The 19,169-nt window shown below is 39.6% G+C and overlaps 1 protein-coding gene across 1 annotated transcript in view; it reads right to left on the bottom strand.

Annotated features, from left to right (window-relative positions):
- Positions 1–236: 236 nt before the first annotated feature.
- LOC149424428 (tribbles homolog 2-like) overlaps positions 237–19,169 on the bottom strand; it is a 43,661-nt gene continuing 24,728 nt past the window's right edge. The window contains exons 4-5 of the mRNA XM_089631348.1: positions 4,349–4,540; positions 237–2,332 (exon numbers count right to left, since the gene is read on the bottom strand). Of these exons, the coding sequence (XP_089487474.1) occupies positions 2,071–2,332; positions 4,349–4,540 (454 nt within the window). The 3' untranslated portion in view covers positions 237–2,070. The remainder of the gene's footprint in view (positions 2,333–4,348; positions 4,541–19,169) is intronic.

The raw sequence follows: 19,169 nt of genomic DNA, 5'->3' as shown, positions 1-19,169 counted from the left end.
GTGTAAGCAAGGATCTTGATAGGATAGGACGTCGGCATAGTAGCTTGCTATCCCGGCTTGAAATACTAGTCTTCTGTGGATCGGGTATTATGGACTGCATAGTGCACGCCACTGCCAGTTATGTGTAGGTAATTTCAGGATGAAGTTGCATAATTCACCATTAAACTGGCAACTTGCACAAGGAATAATAAGATGGAAAAAAGTCGTAATATTTCATTTTAAATAGGTTTATTTTCATTGGTTTTTTTAAACAATATCTTGTCTAGAATTTTCATTCTCACAAGGAAAATAATGCTATGTACAACTTAAATGTTTTAACTAAATATACAGAATTAGGAAAAAATCAACTTCTTACAGTCAATTCATTACACTGGTAAAAAAACAAATCTAAAGACAGCGAAGTAATTGCAAATAAATATCTAAATATAATATTAATCTGTTGACACATATTCAATTATCTAGTAAATACAAACAACCTGAGTTGTTCCATTAATTACTGACAGTTCATCTGTTGACACATTAAAACATCTAGTAAATACTAACAACCTCAGTTGTTCAATTAATTACGACAGTTCTTCTGTTGACACATTAAAACATTTAGTAAATAACCTGAGTTGTTCCATTAATTACTGACAGTTCATCTGTTGACACATTAAAACATCTAGTAAATACAAACAACCTGAGTTGTTCCATTTATTACTGACAGTTTATTTGTTGACACATTAAAACATCTAGTAAATACAAACAATGTAAGTAATTTACTTTAAGTGTTGACAGTTAACCTGTTGACACACTCAATCACCCAGTAAATACAATTCCTTTCATTACTGACAATGCATGCAACGTAACTTTATGACTATTTTTCTGCATCAAAATGGCAATAATACAAATAATAATATATCCAAAAGACCTACAGTAAGAAATCATTCGGTGGAGATCAAGATACACATTAAATTATAAATATACAAAAGGTACATTTGCAAACATTAGCGATTCCTGATCCATGAAAGCAAATTAGCACATAACATTTCATAAATAACTTAACAATAACATTTGGAACTCCGAACCTATGACTCGTTAGCTCTTGAGTAGCGATGGTTATCTGCCGGCGGACACTTGGTGGCCTGACGTCAGTCCACATCTCTCTATCCAATAAATACCAAACCAACTCTGCTTAAACCTAACTATGTACATTACATCTATCTTATCTGTCTCACTCTTCTTAACAATAACTAAATCACAAATTATGGTGTAATAAGGCATCTCTCTCAAAATGCCACAGAACAATAATTTTTTAACAAAAACATCAATCATACTGTGACGTGTCAAGCATACTTATTTTTACAATAAATATACATTTTTGGCCAATTTTCAAAAACCCTTCCGATTCACAATTTATTCAATAATTTCACTTAAAAGTTGTAAATTTATTTTATTACTGTAGCTGATGGATTCAATAAAAAAAAATTAAGTTATAAAAAACATTTTCAACGATTGTGCTGATGACAAAATAATGCTGATTTACAAAGGTATAATCAATAACATGATCTTATTCAAAGAGTTAAAACACTTTGCAGTCTAATAATAGTAATAAGTACACATTTATCTGAGAACAAAAAATAAAAGCATAATTTGTTTTGATTTTTAGTTAATGTAAAAAGTTTTAAAAATAAAAATAAAATAATTAAACGAGTGGAAAAGTTGATTGTTACTAATATCTAGAGTTTGATACTGTACTCAGAAATTTTTGATATAGAAATGTTGTATGATAAAAAGTTCCTATACACAATAGAAATTTAACACATCGAAAAAACTTCGGACAATCATTTGAAATTAAACATTTTTATCGATCAATGTTATTAATAGTTTATCATAATAATCAACATGCTTTTTATCGAATGGTCTTATGGCGTAATTAGACAGAATCTTTCAAGTGAATTTATCTTTTTCCGATGTCGGTTCTTCATCTCGCAGGGAGGGGAGTGGGTAGCTGCATCTCGAGGGTCCTCTGGGATGGGGCTCAGGGCGGCGGAGGCTAGTGGACTATTAGCGGGCAGCGGGGAATGGGGCTCAGAGGTAAAAGTCTCTGGGCAGCTGCACCTGGGGCACGCACTGGTCGGGCGAGCGCGAGCGCGGGGGCTCGGGCCGCTCGGGCTGCGCCAGCCAGGGGTGGCTCAGTACCTCGTCGGCCCCCAGCCTCTCGGAGGGGTCCCTCCTCAGCAGGGAGCGGATGAGACACTTGGCGCGCGATGACAGGCTCTCGGGTACCACAAAAAAGCCTCGAGAGATCTTCGCAAATAGGGATGCGTGCTCCGAATCGTTGAATGGATATCTGAGAAAAAATAAAAAATAATCGTTAGTTACAGTAAAATACATATTATTACGAATCTCTGAATAGAATTAAATTAAATTCGCTTTCCGCGTCTCTCTGTTTGTGCGCTTAGTTCTTCTAAACTACGCAACGGATTTGTGGGGTTTTCACTATCATTTAGAGAATTCCTTCCGGAAGGTTTGTATATATAAAACATGCATATTACATTTATAGAAAATAGAGAAAAGTCGATGTTTTAATATCAAGTCGTAAAAAAAATATTTCGGGCGCTTCCGAAATATTACCAATGCTGGCTAAACCTTATAAGATACATCAAAATAATGTACTACGGAATTGTATATAAAGACCTACAGAAAAGTCTCCTAAGGATAACTCCCAGCAACTCCAGGTTCACGACAGCTAGTTGTACATAAATTGACCACAGAAAGATCATGCTTAATGGATATTCTTTTCGCGAAATGCTGTGGTTGCAGATTACTCCGCATTTAAAAAAATAACAATAATGGAATGTCTTTAAAATATCGCCAGTTAGTCATGCTTGGCGCGCAACGATAGCAAAATATGAAACCGCTAACGACTATTCCCACAGTCCCGGTAGCCCCTCGAATTATAAATTGCTCTACAAGGATCCAATAATTAAGGACGAGGAAATGTAAATTCCATAAACAAAACAACCCCTTTGTTACAACAGGTGAACCCTTCTCCACGATCGAATTGATTTGCCAGTCCTACCTGCCGAATAATAAATATACAACACACTGCACTGCCCTATGCGAGTCCACTAAGACAAGAATACGAAAAAAAAGACGACCGCGGCAGGTGAAACGTTTTTTTATGTACGAAAGTTATCGCAGGGTATTTTTTTTAACATTCGCCCGTAGTCCGTACGGCCGGGAATGCGGGGCGGAGGTTATAATGACGAGTGTAAGTGTAGAGGTAAAGGATCCTAAATAAAACGTCTTCCGCACATGTCGTGTCCCGCGGCTGGCCACGCGAAGCACGAAGGACAGGTGCAGCTGCAGATATCAGAAAGGGTGGCAAGATTCCTAAATAATACCCGCAACAGGTCACCAACGTCTTACCCGTATGCCCTTTCGAGCGTAACGAACGTAGCAGGTGAATCGATGGGCTTTTGATGTAATTATAATGATTTTATTTTTCATTGCGCGGCCGCGATAAGGATCTGACGGGTGAGCTAGCGGAAGCGTCCCTGGGACCGGATCTTCCGACTACAAAAAGGAGAATTCGGCGGCAGGTGCATCCCAAACATCGCCACAATCACCATCAAAAACACGGACCCGTTTACCCCACCCGTATTATATTCCACCTATATGTATCAAACGCGCCTTTAAACTGGATTATTAACGATCCCTCGAAAATATTTGGAAGTTGATTGGTTGTTATTCGGTTGATTGGTGAAACAATTGATTATGCACACGGAGAAAAATGAATAATGCTGATTTAGTAAAAAAGCTCTTCAAATTATTAGTAGTCCTGTTAAAAACGGGACTGCAAGCCGCTATCTGATTAAATGTTAGTAAATTCGTAATCATATCGGAACACGTGTTCATACACCTGCGTTTGTCTTAATAATATATAATGACGAAATGCAAAAAAAATATGAACACGTGTTCGGACACCGTGACAAAGCATTGGTATTTTGCTTAAAGTTTATCAGGATACCTATCAATTCATTTGAAGAGATTCTTAATAAATTAGCCATATTTTGTTATCAGGAAGTTATCTCCATGCAGAAGCATCGCGTGCACCTCGAGAAAATCGCTCACGTTAATGCTCCCGAAGGCGCTCGTGTCTCATTACCCGACACGTGCTGCAGCTCTTCTGCGGTACAAATCGATATTACGAAGGTGGTCGCTGGTCGCTAGTTGCTAGGCGCTACCTGAGAAGCTGCGAGTTTAAACAGAAGCGACAGAACTTTTTTTGGTGAAAGCCATCTTGATATCGTGATTTAATTAAACGAAATTAGTGTTAATATAGGATGGATGGATATCTTACCTTCCAACGAGCATCGTGTACAGAATGACTCCGAGGGACCACATGTCCGCAGCCTTCCCTGAATAGGTATGGTGGGCACGCAGGATCTCGGGGGACACGTAGGCCGGGCAGCCTCTCTTATCTTGCAGCAGGTCATCTGTTGATTTCTCTAACACTACGGCATCTTCTAATGATTCCAATTTCAGGGTGGTTCTGTGGACAAAGGGAATGAAACGTTAATTCACAATGCTAAAACTTAATTACAAAAAGTTTATTTATAGATGCGCTAGATAGCGTTTATAGATCGGAGCGTATTGTTTACCTTCCATAAAACCTGTTACGGTAGCAAGCTGCAGTAAACGGCAATAAATACACCCTGCCTACAGAGTATATAAGCTACCTACATAGTAGATATAACAAGATACGTAATTTTGTTAACTTAATATGTTGCTAAAGCTACTCGTACGTAGGTAGGTACAGATGTTAAAAAGACATGTGGCGAATAGTAGCTTTAAAAATAATGTCGAACAATTGCGAATAACAATTCAAGGTGGGCGAATGTGGTGAAATGCATTATGAAACTTCTATGGAACAGCCTCAAACGCAGGAAGCTTTTGTAGCAACTCGATGCAGATATGTAGGTACATTCTGTTTGAGTTGAATTAAGACAATCGGGTAGTGGTAATTTATATCAGTAGATTTTGCGCGCCTCCGCGTGGCCCCCGCCAGAAGTTGCTGGTGCTGACAATGTAGGAACATAATCATACGAAACAATACCACACAAAGAGGAATTAGCAAATAATGTAGCACTAGTATTTGCAATAGCATTCCGCCAGTTTTAGCTTGGAGCCACAGTTTGGTTTCGAAAGAGAGCAAGCAGGTGGGTGTGTCGCGGCCATTGCTACAGAAAGCCATTGATAACAACTAAGCTGTCGATTGAGAAAAATCTTGCGGTGGCGTCATATACTAGGTAACTAGGTACCACCCACCTACATAGAATACCAACACTTAATCGCACTTTGTTCGAGCAAGACGACAAAACGGTAGTAATGATCGAGGAAAAAGCGATATTGACAAATCTTTCTTCAAGCAGACGTTTACAAGTTTAGCAAGTTAAATCAATGCAAGCCATTAACTCACTTTGGCAATATGGAGTTTGTACGAGGTATGCTAATTATTATTATACTTCATGCAAATTGCTTTACCAAAATTATCAAAAGTAAATGTTGAGTACCTTTACTATACGAAATTACGACATTGAAAAGCAATTCGACGAGGTCAGTGTTGAATGGCGCAACTGCATCGATCATTTGCCATGTCAAGTATAAAAAAGTATTCAAAAATCGACTGCAACTCGAGAGGAATATCGAGTTACAAAACAGGGGAGTGTCGCATGTCGGTTGCATAGCTTAAAGCATATATGAATAACACAATTGAAGGCGATATTGCAACAAATACACGTTAAGATAGCCCTCGTAAGGTGATCCAGTTTTGAAACAAAACTCAACATGATCAACGAGCAACAAATAATATGGTTGCACACACTTTGCGCGGTGCACCTGACGCAATCGACGGGTAAGACGACACGAAACATATTTTAATACATGTTCAGGCCAGTACCGAGCAGCTGGCATCAACCAACCAACCCTGCAGTAGACAGGGGAAACCACGACCAGGACATTCTAGAGGAAATGCCTCTGACTCGTCTGTCTCGTCTGATTTCTCGTTGAGGAAAAAATTTAAACCACGGTTCTGCTCTATCGCAACTTTGATACGATAATGAAATCATTTAATAATTGATGCATGCATTACAGCATTGCACACTTAAATATGAAGTCATTTAAGAACTCAAGTTCAAATCGACATCCCAGCATCGTTACGAAAATTAGAGAAACGAAACACTCGAAGAGTTGGGAAACCCTCGGATGATGGTTGACAAAGGCATGTGTATGAAGCGGTCTTTAGTATTGTATCGCATTGAGTAATTGGTTAGTACGTTGAAACACAGCAATCGCCGACTAGTCACTAGTACATACCCAGCAGAAGTACGACTTCTCGAACGATATCTCATATCACCTAAACGGATGATAATACAAACGTAAAGCCACGTTCATATTTCACGAGAGAGAAAAAAACTAAAAATATCTTAACGTTGCGTTGATCCAAAATGTAACCTTGATGGACAAGTTCCGAAGGAGACTCGCTTGCAGCTTGCGTCACAGACGTGGTAACGCAACTAGACAACATTGTGTTTCAAATCTTCTAAGTGGTAGATACTATTACCAACTATTTCGACACAATCCATGACAACTTTTCAAATATTGAATACATGAACTTTACTAGTGATGGATAAAATATTACGATAGAGCGTAGTAGACGCGCAATCGAGTATGTTAAGAAATGTAATTTATTCCTGGCGTACGTGAGCATCTTCTGACGAGATAGGTCGAACGGTGTTATCCGCAAACGCTGGATTATTGCTTTAATCTTCTCAGATATATATTACTACATTTACTTCATTACTAGAACAGGACGCAGTTACAGCATTGATTTCTTCAATACGTTTTGCCAATGTAGACATCCTCGAAGCAAGCGCATTACAAAATAAATATGCTCGACTGTAATTTTAAATCGAACAATTTAAACCACAGTATATTTTGTTAATTTATGCAAATTAATGTGACTACCCAAAAAGGTGTACATAAACGCCGGAGAAGTGAACAATATGCAGTTGTAATCAATAATAACGGCGTGGGATGTTCCATTGTGTTGGTTTGCTTGCAACAGGAAAACAGCGCATTTATCCCCATCATCCAGAAATGTTATAAATGTCTGAGTTAACCCATCACTACAGCAGACGGTTAAAAATATTATTTTCCTGTAGACAGCAAGCCTCATCATACTAATGAGGAAAACATTCAGAAACAAACGCACAGGGAAGGACGCCTGCAAATCACTTGTGCTAGATTCTTTGAAATAAATTAGTAAGTAATGAACGCATTTTGTCACAGTACGGTAAAAATATTCAATAATTTATTAATCAGAAAGGTATAATTATTCAAGGATTTTAAAAATCACAATAGGGCCTACGTCACTCCGGCGGAGTTGGGGAAATAACAGAGTAGAGTCAGTAACGGGAGTGAGGCAAGCTGGCGAGCCGGCGAGCACAGGCAATGGCAGGCGGGCTTATGTATTTTGAAACCAAAATCTATGAAACAGCATAGCTCGCTCACTGCGAAATATGGCAGGTCAAGTGTTGCGAAAATGCAAATGCGTTGTCTGTTTGCTGAAATTTTGAAACGACAATTGTGTTACATGCTGACATTATGTATTGGGTCATATAGTGTTTCCCTGCAATGTTCAACTATGTCAGATGATATATTGCCTAAATGAACACGTAATTCATTTCAAAGAACAAATAATTGAAAAGCATGCAGGGAAAGAATGATATCGATATACGCAGAGTCAATGGACCGTAGGTGCATAATATAACACGTAACAAATCAGCCGTGACAAATAAAATGCAAAACCGGAAGCTGTCGGTGATGGGGCACGTGATTGGGTTCGTGAGATAGATGCAACTAGCATCAGAGGCGGAGATGGTCATAGCTCATAGCTCATAGCCGACTACAAGGGTAATGACCTCGCTACTTCGTATTCACTATTAAACCACATCGACACCACCAAGCAAGCATTTAGCAATCCTCACAGCTTACTGATTACTGCCCACTGCCCACTCCTCAGTGCTCACTGCTCATTGCTCACTGGACAAATACAGATCTGATGCCATTGCGATATTAATAAAAAACAAAGCCCGGCAAAAAATGCAACAGGAAAAATATCACAAACAGCGACAAAAGAAAAGTACGATTAATCTAACAATAAAGATTTCTCAGAACTTTCTCCTATTCAGTATCGGAGCTGTTTAGGTAACAAATATGTACGTAATCATGTTCGTTTCCATCGCTCAATAATGGCACTGTAATAAGGTTGCGAAAGTATTCCTTTGTGTACTAAGTATTTGCAATCGACTGTCTTTCAGCTAAAACAACGATCAGATGAAATCGTTACTTAGAAAGTAAACATGCAAAAAACTTAAAGCATTTCGATTGCATTTCATTGCATGCAAGTTGCGCCACTGGCCGTCCCCACTAGCGCCCGCAGTACCTCAGTACTCCTACTAGGTGTAGGTACTAGGTACTTCTTCTTCACCAGTGACGCTGATTACTGACAGTGATAGCTGATAGCAGAGATAGACGATAGGAAGAAAGCGACTAAGGGAAGCCGAGCGTCTGCTGTCTGTTGGCAGTTGCTTGTTGCGCTAGCATCTACACCTAGCTTCTAGCTCCAAGAACGCGTTCGCATACGCACTTATGTCCCGGGTACTGCTAGTATTGGTGTCAACTTCTATGGTACTACTGGTATATCATAAATTAGTCATTTGTTATTCTTACTAATAGCATAGTGCACACCAAACTAATGTGCATACACCTAACTACTTCCTGTGGAGATAGCTGTACGCAGCGATAAAAGACAAAAGGAAATTTTTAGGTTCGCCGTTTCTTCAATTTTTATGTCCGCTCGTCGAGGGCCGTAAAAGAATCATTACAAAGAATTATCGAGAACGGGCTGTAAAATCCTGACAGGGTAGATTTATTTATGGCTCTGAAGAACTAGGGACCCTTTAGGATGGCATTAAATATGGACTATTTAAGGGACGTTAATTGACAGCTCGTTAAATGGACACCAATAGGAACTCTATTCGCTATTGTAGATTCAAGCCAGTAAGCCGGTCTCTGGCCGAACAGGTGCAAGTTCCTGCATTGTGCTTGACATCTCCGAATTGCAATATTATACTAATCAATCCTTTTACTTTTACGAGAAAACACGAATACGCATAAAGGTAATTTTTTAAAGAAAAGTGTCGCTCACGATCCATTTATTTGAATTCTAATTATTTACTTTCTATCCGAGGGCAATGATCCAGCGATCTTATTTTTGTGAAATCGTTAGAAATGCAAAACTCCCTCCTCCCTACTGCATAGCTCCGTCTCGCACGTTCCTGCGATGTTACTCAATTGGTTTGTACAATTTCACCTTTCTCGTGCTCTTGCAACAAACGACAACAAATCGGCGGCAGCGGCTGGTACGTCCCGCGTGGGACCGTGGTGGAAGAAAGCGCGCGACCTCCGCGCGCCGGCGCCGTGCGTTGCACTCGAGGTTTTGCAATAGAAAAAGCGCTCGATCGCTCGACTGCGAGAGAAATGCGATAGAATCGGACGAGATCCGCACGGGGGAAAGCACGGGGGCGATGATCGGGTCAACGAGGAGCAAGATCGAAGCCGGATGGCGGATTGACTGATGCTGGTGTCCGACGCGCCGCCCGCTGCCGCCCGGACGAGAAGTGTGACGCCCGACATCCGAAATAGACTACACGTCGTTCTTGAATGGCATTCCTTTGGCGCATGTCGGACGCCAGACTCCGAATCCTTATTGGGCTAATTATTGCTTCAAATGAAAAACATCCAACGCTCGTCACGCTTTATTTACTATCACATCGCGAAACTAATACCTAGCTCAACAATTTCCGCATTTCTCGGTATAATTCCGTTCGTTTCGAAGTTACAAATTTCACGAGAAACGCGACAATCGGAAAGAAATAAAGACCATCTATCTGATGCCCTCATTAGGCAACCTACCAAAAGTAAGAAATTCAACTAAGACAATGCCATATAAAACGGGAACAAGCAAAACTCTAAATACCGACAGTGAAAGATTAAAAAACTTCAATCTTTTTTTCTTTAAATGATGTATATTACAGATCAGTATAAAGATTTAATCCTATTACACATGACATAATTTACATAACACCAAATAAATAAATGAAAAATATATTGTAGAGTCCATATGAAGAGACCTAGAGACTTCATTTAGCAGCACCATACCTCTCGTCATGCTATGCTAGGCCAGAACGTCCGCTCTGCCATGTGGAATATAGAGCATGCCGTGATGTCGACCCTGTCGGTAGTAATTTATAGAATTCCAGGAGGTATGGGCAGTCCAAATAATAGTTTATTCTTTTTGAGTATTGCGCAATCAAATAAATCTGGTTGTCACCAGTGAGTTGGGAGTTGGTCGTACAGAAACCCTTCCTACTTATGACCAAAAGTGTGTGCTGCAACCAACATATACATATGCGCCTTAGTAAATTAATTACCTTTTCGTTTAAAATACCAGTTAAAAATCGGCCGCAATGTTAACGGAACTTAAGTAGGTAGGAACGTGGATAGAATGAGGTAAAGAAACAGTAAAACGATACGTGGGATTGATAAGTATGATGAAAATATGGCGAGGCAGCGACCGGTGAGACACGCCGAGTAGGTACTTCCGTTATTTAAGAGAATTAGGTGAAATGGTTCAGGAAGAGGAACGACCGCCAGGTGATGAGGCAATAATTTGTCTATTTGCGTCCCGCGACTGTTGCCGTAACCGGAGTGCTGGAATGCTGGAGGAGTTGTCGCCAGTCGCCACAGTAACCAGTATGCAGTAAACAGTAGGCAGTCCCACTGGTAAATATGAATATGGGTCTATTAATACGAGTCAGGGGGTCTTGGGGTGTTGCGGCCCAGCTTACGCTTGTGGGAAGCCCTTAGCCCAGCGTGGCGCCCGACAGATGGAAAAATACTTCATCCGAATCAGAGATTTGGCCTATTTGATTACTTCAACGCGTCACTCACTCGGATTTGTGTCATGAAAAAACCTAACTTTTCAGGAATACGTCCTTGTTCAGAGATCGTACTTGTAGATATTGTAGATCGACAGGAAGCCAGAGTGCAAGCTGGTCGGGAAGATAACATCGGATTTGGTAAAAGTCTTTCGATGAAGATTCAAGATTCACATTATGAGAGTGTTAAAAGCCCAAGGGAAAGCTGTTAGAGCAATGGTAGAGTGCAATCTGCGTACTCTCCTCTGCATAAGTGTGGTTGGGTGTGTGTGTGTATGCGTGTGTTGTGTGGTGGTACAGTAGGAGTGGGAGGGTGGATGGATGAGGTGAGGGGTGTTGGTTGGGTAACCCGGTGCAATGCGGAAAAGCTCGCCAGTTTTGCACGTTGCAATAGCAAATATTCTAACGCGTGCGATGTTATAATCCGTGTCGTTAATATAATTGCGAAGGTTCCCAGCGAGTGAGTTACGAATCAATCTCTTGCCGATGTTATTATACAACAGAGAAAAGCGCAATCTGCAGTCAATGCGAAATCTAAAATGCATTAGCAAATAGCCATCTCTCGTCAATCGTTAAGTACTTACAATCAAGCTACTCCATTATAAAGAACTCAAGGTTGAATGTGCATTCGTCTCCGGTATTGCGTCATAAAATGTACTAGCAACGACAAGTAAATATAAACAAGGAAATAAACTTTTGTATGCATTATTATTCCAGTATAGTGACGTAGAACTGGGCAAGTGATGATAAGATACACTGATGACCGTAAACAGGCGCTAATGACATGTGGAAATTGGTTTAGAAACAACAAAGCAATTGCTCAATGAATGGGTCGTAATGTCATTGTGTGGGCAAAGGGTAATGAAGCCCACGCAATGAACTGTCCCTGTTGCCCTATTACTAGTATTTAAATTAATAAAAATACATATTACTTTGACTGGGAAGACTTTATTGGGAATTTATTACAAGATAAATATTGATAAATTGTAATCGCGAGACGAACAAATGATTCTCTCCAGATGATGATATCAATGCCCAAGTCGAGACGTTGCAACAATTATCAGGTGCGACATGATCACAGAGATATAATATTCCGCAACTTGCACCGTTACATTCTCGGTACGTTGGTAGTTAGCTTTAGCTTGTAGTCGCAACCACGTCACGAAGTGATGTAAGTGATCGCGTTATACAACCGAAATCCATCGATTACGGCTTCAAACTCCTGTCGATCTCTCAATGATCTTACAATGCAATTATTGAATAATGCATGCTGTCCTACAAAGGCCCAAAGAAACCGCATAATATAACAACTGAATATGTTGACGCGGATAACACTGGATGTACGCAAATCTCATCGATTTTACAGCTTGTGTAACTTGGCATGTTGCCGTTTGCCAAAAACATGGGCGACAAATTAAATTGTAAGAGAAATATGTACTGAGAAAATTATTTTTTTTACATCATAACAAGTACTTCAATGTCAAAAATCTTATTAGGAATTGTTTATCGGATTCAATGGGAATGGCAAATATAAAGTCAAGCAAGTGTGCCTAACTCGTAAGGAGTAATTACTTGCAATTCAAGACATTGAATACAGCATAAACACAGAATTATTATTATTACAGTAATAACGGGCGATGAGAGCAGTGACCGCACGAAAGGTTACATCAATAGGATGCTTTAAAATCATTGTAAACATAAATCACCAGTAATATATGGAGTATTTATTACATCAGTTTTTCACTAGAAACATATTCAAGGGTTAACCCCGAGGAGTTAACCTATGTAATATATACGTAATAATATTTGCGCAGTTCTGTAGCAAATCCCGGTACGATTATTCTGAATGGAGTTAAAGGGAATGAAAGCATAGATTTGAGCGAAGATAGGCGCAACCGAGCTCTTTGATATCGCCGTCAAAGGAACAGGCGACCTATTCAATAAGATCTTTAGCGCATATAAATGCTAATCTAATAGACTCTGTCAAAGCTTCTCGAGCGTCTTACGAAAGCTTAGACATTCATGATGGCGATACGAGAATGTATCTTTATTTAAATAACTTGATAAATAGCTGAGGATATTATTTAAACACCATGTGGATTGATATTACACGCGTATCACAACTCAAGTGAAGTATTTACATTCGTGGCGTCTTCTCGAAAGCTGCCCGGCAAATAAACACACGATTTCAGAAGCTGAAACAATCGTAGCACGTCTGCAATAATAAGAGGTAAACAATAAATCGTGGGTGCATTGCTCGTATCGTCACACCACTTCCACGGTGCACACTGCACACTGCATGCTGCACTGCGAAACCAATTTGTGGACACTTGCCTTTAACTTCAGAAAGCCCCTTCAAATTGATAAAGATATATGTTATGAACAAAACACCGATATATTATCATATTATCTCTTATCAAACCACTTCCCGGGCAGGTTGTTTTAATGTTTTCGTAGTACTGTTTACGTTTTCACAAACGGAAGTGTTTGACGCAATATTCTCACGAAATTGTGAAATGTCAACTGTGTTAATGTAATATTTTCAGGCTTCCTGGTGCACTAAGTATAAACAACCGTCGCGTTCTAACTAACGCTGCATTATTCAATTCCTGTTTACGGTATTATTGCTTTATCACTCGTTAGAAGAAACCAAACAAACAATAGTCATGTTGTCAACGCTCAAATTCAAAATAATATACATTTTCTTTCTCCAGCGAATGAAAAAGTTAAGCAATAATAATATTGTATTTGATTTCAATCCCTTTCTAACGATTACGGAGAAGCGATACCTAAGTAATTGTTATTAGTTATTATGAATACGATAAGAATTCGGAGAACTAAAATGGTAATACTTTAGTATTATAAAGGTTTAAAAACAATACATTCAAAATATAATGTTAGGAACGGATTAAAGCCGATGGTTTTAGTCATTATGATTTCAAAACGTTATCAAATACACATAAAACTAAGTAGGCTACCGTTTAACGCTCAGGGGTAAATACAAATTAACCCAAATATTGTTCAAATTCTCGGAAGCAATAACCATAAATGGGTTAGTGTCATATAATTATGTCACTGCAATTTTAGAAAAACCTGTGGAGGTATATATGTATAAATATTTTTCTGTGACAATAAATAAGCCCTTGGTAACAACCCAACAATCGGGTGAATTGCTATTCGGAACAATTGCTACTACAAGTTAAAAGCTATACTGAAGGGTTTCTCTGATAAGAGTTCTCCGCTGTAGCGAGACGTGCGCCCCAGCCGGCAAAGGACGACAAAGGTCATTCAGGAGGGCCCCGGGTTAGTACAGTCTTAATAATAATATTACTCGCTGCTTGTTGTACCAGTGTTATTCTCGTGGAGTAAACACTGTGACAACGTGAAAGAGAAATGGGACGCAAAAAGAGAAAAACCTGTTCGGCCTTTGCGACTTACTACGTAATTTGTTGACGATAAATTTCCCAGAAACTTCCAGGCTTCATTTTATTGTTTGGTAAATCAGTTAGTTAATAATATTTATGACTCAAGAGGAAAGAACGAACATAACATTATTGTCTGACGAATTATTGGAAATCATTCGAAGTAATAATTTCTTGCCGAGATTTCTTTCTAGGAGAAAGCTGCGCACGATACAAGAGATGGCGTGAATGTGCGGATAATGTAATACAATCCGATACATTTCCTCATAATTCCCTTTCGTAATGCCCCATTATAATCGCGAATAATCTATTTCGAAAACAAACATGTACATAATTTATCAAAACATATCGATCAGTACGTAATGCATCACGTTATACAATACAACCAGACCGGCTGCTGTAAATAATAATATTTCAATATCGTTACTCCAAAACCTGAATTTAGAGCCGAAAAAAAGGCAATATTAGAACGGGAGCACGAGCGTGGAGATAAATAGGCACCTACAGGAAGTTTCCGTGACGAATGAGATTTAAATACACATCAACAAGATGTAATATTATGTTATATATCTTAATGAAAATACCTATTATTAGATTAGACTATTGTTAGATCAATCCACCGAAAAAGTGAAAAAATGTGTAGGTAAGTCTGAATCAATCGTAACACAGAAGCCGATATAATACCTATACCTACTCAGAGGAAACTGTAAACCCGCGGAGTCAAGCTCGGTCGTTCACCTAGTCGGCAAGAACTTTCTTGGTCCCCTTCTCCGCTCCAATCCGAGTGACAGAGGTGTTGCGCTAAAAAGAAAGTCTCGCTAAATATCGCAACACCTCGGCACAATAGGAAGTCAGTGGACGGACATGCTAGTGAGGTACTGGCGATGCGCGTCCTCCGGTGTGGGTGACCTCTCCGGTGTCCTCCCCACTCCTCACTGCCAGAACCTCGCGACACCACACGTCCGGTGTGGGTGACCTCCGCAAATCCTTACTCTTACCCCCTCTGACCTCTCCCGATATAACTAGTCTCGTGGATAACCTCCTGCGCCCTGGGTCCTATCCGGATGGCATAAGATTTGTGTGTAATTTTTTTGGGTAAACATCGTTTGTCTTACGATGTACACTGTAGTAAATACGATAAATACAGCCGGTGAGGCTATTATTACGGATAAAAAACTGGCATTACGTACAACGTACACTCGATGATTGGAAGGAAATACCAAAATTAATAGAGTAAACAATGATGAACTTTTTTCTCTGAAATTATATATTCTAGAGACTTGAGAACTAAAGTGGCGGATAATATGAAGTATACATCTCCGAGCTACAGTAACGTTATCTCAATTAAAGGTTGACTAGACAAAGAAGAAGAAAAAAAAAATACAATGTTTAAGAGAGATTATTAATGTTGAGTGAACTTCGGCTATTGCTGGGGCTATTATTAAGTTACCGAGTTCAATATTTTTATCTGAACAGTAATTATTATTCAGAAACATTAATGGCAAAGATAGATTTGGAATGTTTTCAACTTGTTTTTCTCGACATGGGGGGGCCGAGTGTCCTTTAGTCCCAAGCGAAATAATTGAACACGGCCAGAAAAACGAACTGTTAAAACATTTTCGTAAGCTGAATGCTAAATCGATTGCCAGGTGGATATCCGGTGCGCGTGTCGTCAGAGCTATAAGGTTAACACCGACACTGGGAGGTGGCGAGGTGGTGGCCGAGTACACTACGGCGGCAACTGGGTTAAGGTTGAATGAGGATTTCCCAACATCTCATGTGCAGGACCAACTCGGGCCACTCTTCCACTACAGGCACAGACTGTGCAGTCAGCGGTGCCACCGTACAGCTAAATATTAATTTATAATCACTCTGTATCGCCCTTATGCCAACAATCGGCTGTTCCGTGCGATCGGCGGCCAGATAAGTAATTACCTCGATGCGTGCGTACCTACTAACTAGTACCCAGCGTCGCGGTTCACGTATGGGCCGAGGTTTCCTCTCAATGACACGAGCTATAAGCGGGTCTGTTTCAGCGAGGCTTTTCATCTATTGTTAAACAAGTAATTGTTAGTAACGTGAATTACACCATAAATACACTCCACAGATCGCAGCAAAACTCATACGCTACTTGCTTACATCCGATTGCAATTACCTGATCATGCTAATCGTCAGCCGATGAGTGGGACATATTACGTTAAAATGTAAATAACGCACCGGGCACGTAGGAGTTTATTTTTTATGTTGTCCGTAGCCTTTTTCGGTCATCGGAAAACAACCTGCGTGTAGGAAGAAGTAAATCACTCTTTACTAATAAGGCAACAGGCTATTTATACAAAATTATATCCTTCGGCGACCAGCGGTGTTCGAAAAAACGAGGATACCCTATATCTATAATAAAGACCTTTTTAAGGATGAATAAAAAAAGTTTGCGTAACAATAATTTAGCTAAGCGAAATATAATAAGTCCCTCCACAAATTACACGTTCGGCCTTATCATTTGGCAGAAATAATAATGCCTTTGCATGATAACCTGCGCGAGCACATTGAACAAAGATAAAATCAAAAAATTTCTACTAAATGACTAAAATATTATTAATTTTCTTTGTGCTTATATTACACCATAACAACTAATAATTATAACGTTTGAATTATAATTAGTTGTTTATCTTGTATTGCCATCATCCTATATCTCACATTGTTATTGCAATAAAACGTTATTAGCGGTCAAATTGTTTATCCGAACGAATAAAGACAAAACGCGAACACTAGCTATTTTAATATTATGAAACTATCATTTTTACTTGTGATGATTTCAAATTTCATCTGCCTATATTCTATCCACTCCCTACTCACTACCTATCTAGCCTGAGATGGCATTATGATGATAAACGATGTGGTTTCCTTTCATAGGAGATAAAATTATTATTCTCTCCAGTCGACGAATTCGAGGTAAAAAAATGTTCGTATTCCTTAAAAATTTAAGATAATCAAAACGGCAGATGCTTGATTCGAAGGATGCACCTTGTGTTGATTTAATGGGAGATCAGGAGAGCAGGTAGCAAAAAGGACCGGGTTTCGCCGACGTCAGTGAATTCTATAATAAAAGACCTCTCGATAAATCCTGGCCGGGGATCATCTCGGGTAGTGCGAGGGAGAGACAGATACACCCACGGGGGATTTCTGCAACGAAAACCAAGTGAAGGGATGCGTGATATGACCGTTCGCCTATCTAATCGCTCACGAAGAGACATACAGAGTTAAAAGCAGATGTTTTGCGATGTATTCACTTTAGCTTTTGTGCAAGGATCGGAGCTCTGAATGCCTTGGCCAGGTAGGGGTACCTTATTACCCAGCTTTAATAACACGAATCAGATGCCATTTGACCCGAATTCAAAAGTTTCACTATTTTTCCAACTGGAGACTTCATTCACTGCAACATTAATCAAAGACAACAAATCCCAGATTACTAAAACAACACGTTTTAGTTATCATAATTTTGAAATTTCTGTTAGTCTAAGGGGTGTTTTGAGTTATGACAGATTTTTAGAAGTCCGAGACTGATCGGAAATGTTTTTATAAATCTGGAAAGATATCGAGTTACCGGTCTATTGACTAATGTTATGTGAATTAAATACGTACGTCAGCTGGCTCGGGAGTCTGTTTAAATAATCCCCGGTAAACTGGGAGCAGGGACGGGACAGAACGCAGGACGCCAGGTGAGAACCATAGCAGTTGTCATCTGCATGCGCTTTACCCACCCTCCGCCCTACCCACCCCACCACACCCTATCACACCTAAATATACATTCTGATTATGGAGTAGCTACTTAGTTCTAACGTGTTATAGACAGCTACAGATACATATTTTCGGATACAAAAAAATCTCACCGAGTGACTGTAAATAATATTGAAATCCAATTGTGGAAGAACGGTGGCAAAGATCTAATGTGTATACATTTGATGAATGGGAAGAATATCATAGAGTGACTGTAATAATAATTCAAAGCGTGCACATATTAAATTGGGGACCAAATGAAACGAAGTTGTTCCGTGCTATAGTCGGGTTTTTTAAGTCGCCGCCGAGGTATAAATCAAGATTTCTGCCAGACAAATAAAAACTGACAAAATAATGAACTAGCTTTATGCGACACGTGACAGCGGGAATTGTGCATGTGACAAAACCGAGAATCAACAGGTAATCAAAAGCCATTTCAACAAAGAAGTTTAAAATCATAAATTCTGTCCAAGAAAGACTGACGGAATAAAAAGATAACGCAACAATGAAGCATGTCCCATTCGCAAGGCCAGGTAATTCTTATTTCGCAGGTGATGGAAACTGGGAACAATGAGCCGCGGGGTCCATTGTTACCGCTTGCCGCCTCACCCTCACCCTTCTCGGTTAACTTCTCTTCACTCGGGCTCGGGAGGAGCGTAATCTATACAAGCCACTGCGCTGCGTACTTTATACCTACTAGCTGGCAAGTTGCATTTTTTGCGGATAATTCTCAAGGTGTTTGCACAAAAATTGTAAGGTCCGTCTCGATTCGTTTTTTTTGTCTCGCAAGTTGTCCCGAAGCTAAAGAAAATAATGACACAATAGAGGTGCAGCGTAGGAGTAATATTCGTATAACATTTGTATATATCGAACATCTGCCAGCTTTGGCTTTTCAGTTTTTGTGTGTAAAAACGTATTC

Source organism: Hesperophylax consimilis, chromosome 4, assembly GCF_061612785.1.
Source record: "Hesperophylax consimilis isolate HC1 chromosome 4, BYU_Hcon_1.0, whole genome shotgun sequence".
Classification (NCBI taxonomy): Eukaryota; Metazoa; Arthropoda; class Insecta; order Trichoptera; family Limnephilidae; genus Hesperophylax; species Hesperophylax consimilis.
The sequence above is the reverse complement of the archived record's forward strand: the minus strand, read 5'-3'. Positions and strand labels throughout refer to the sequence as shown.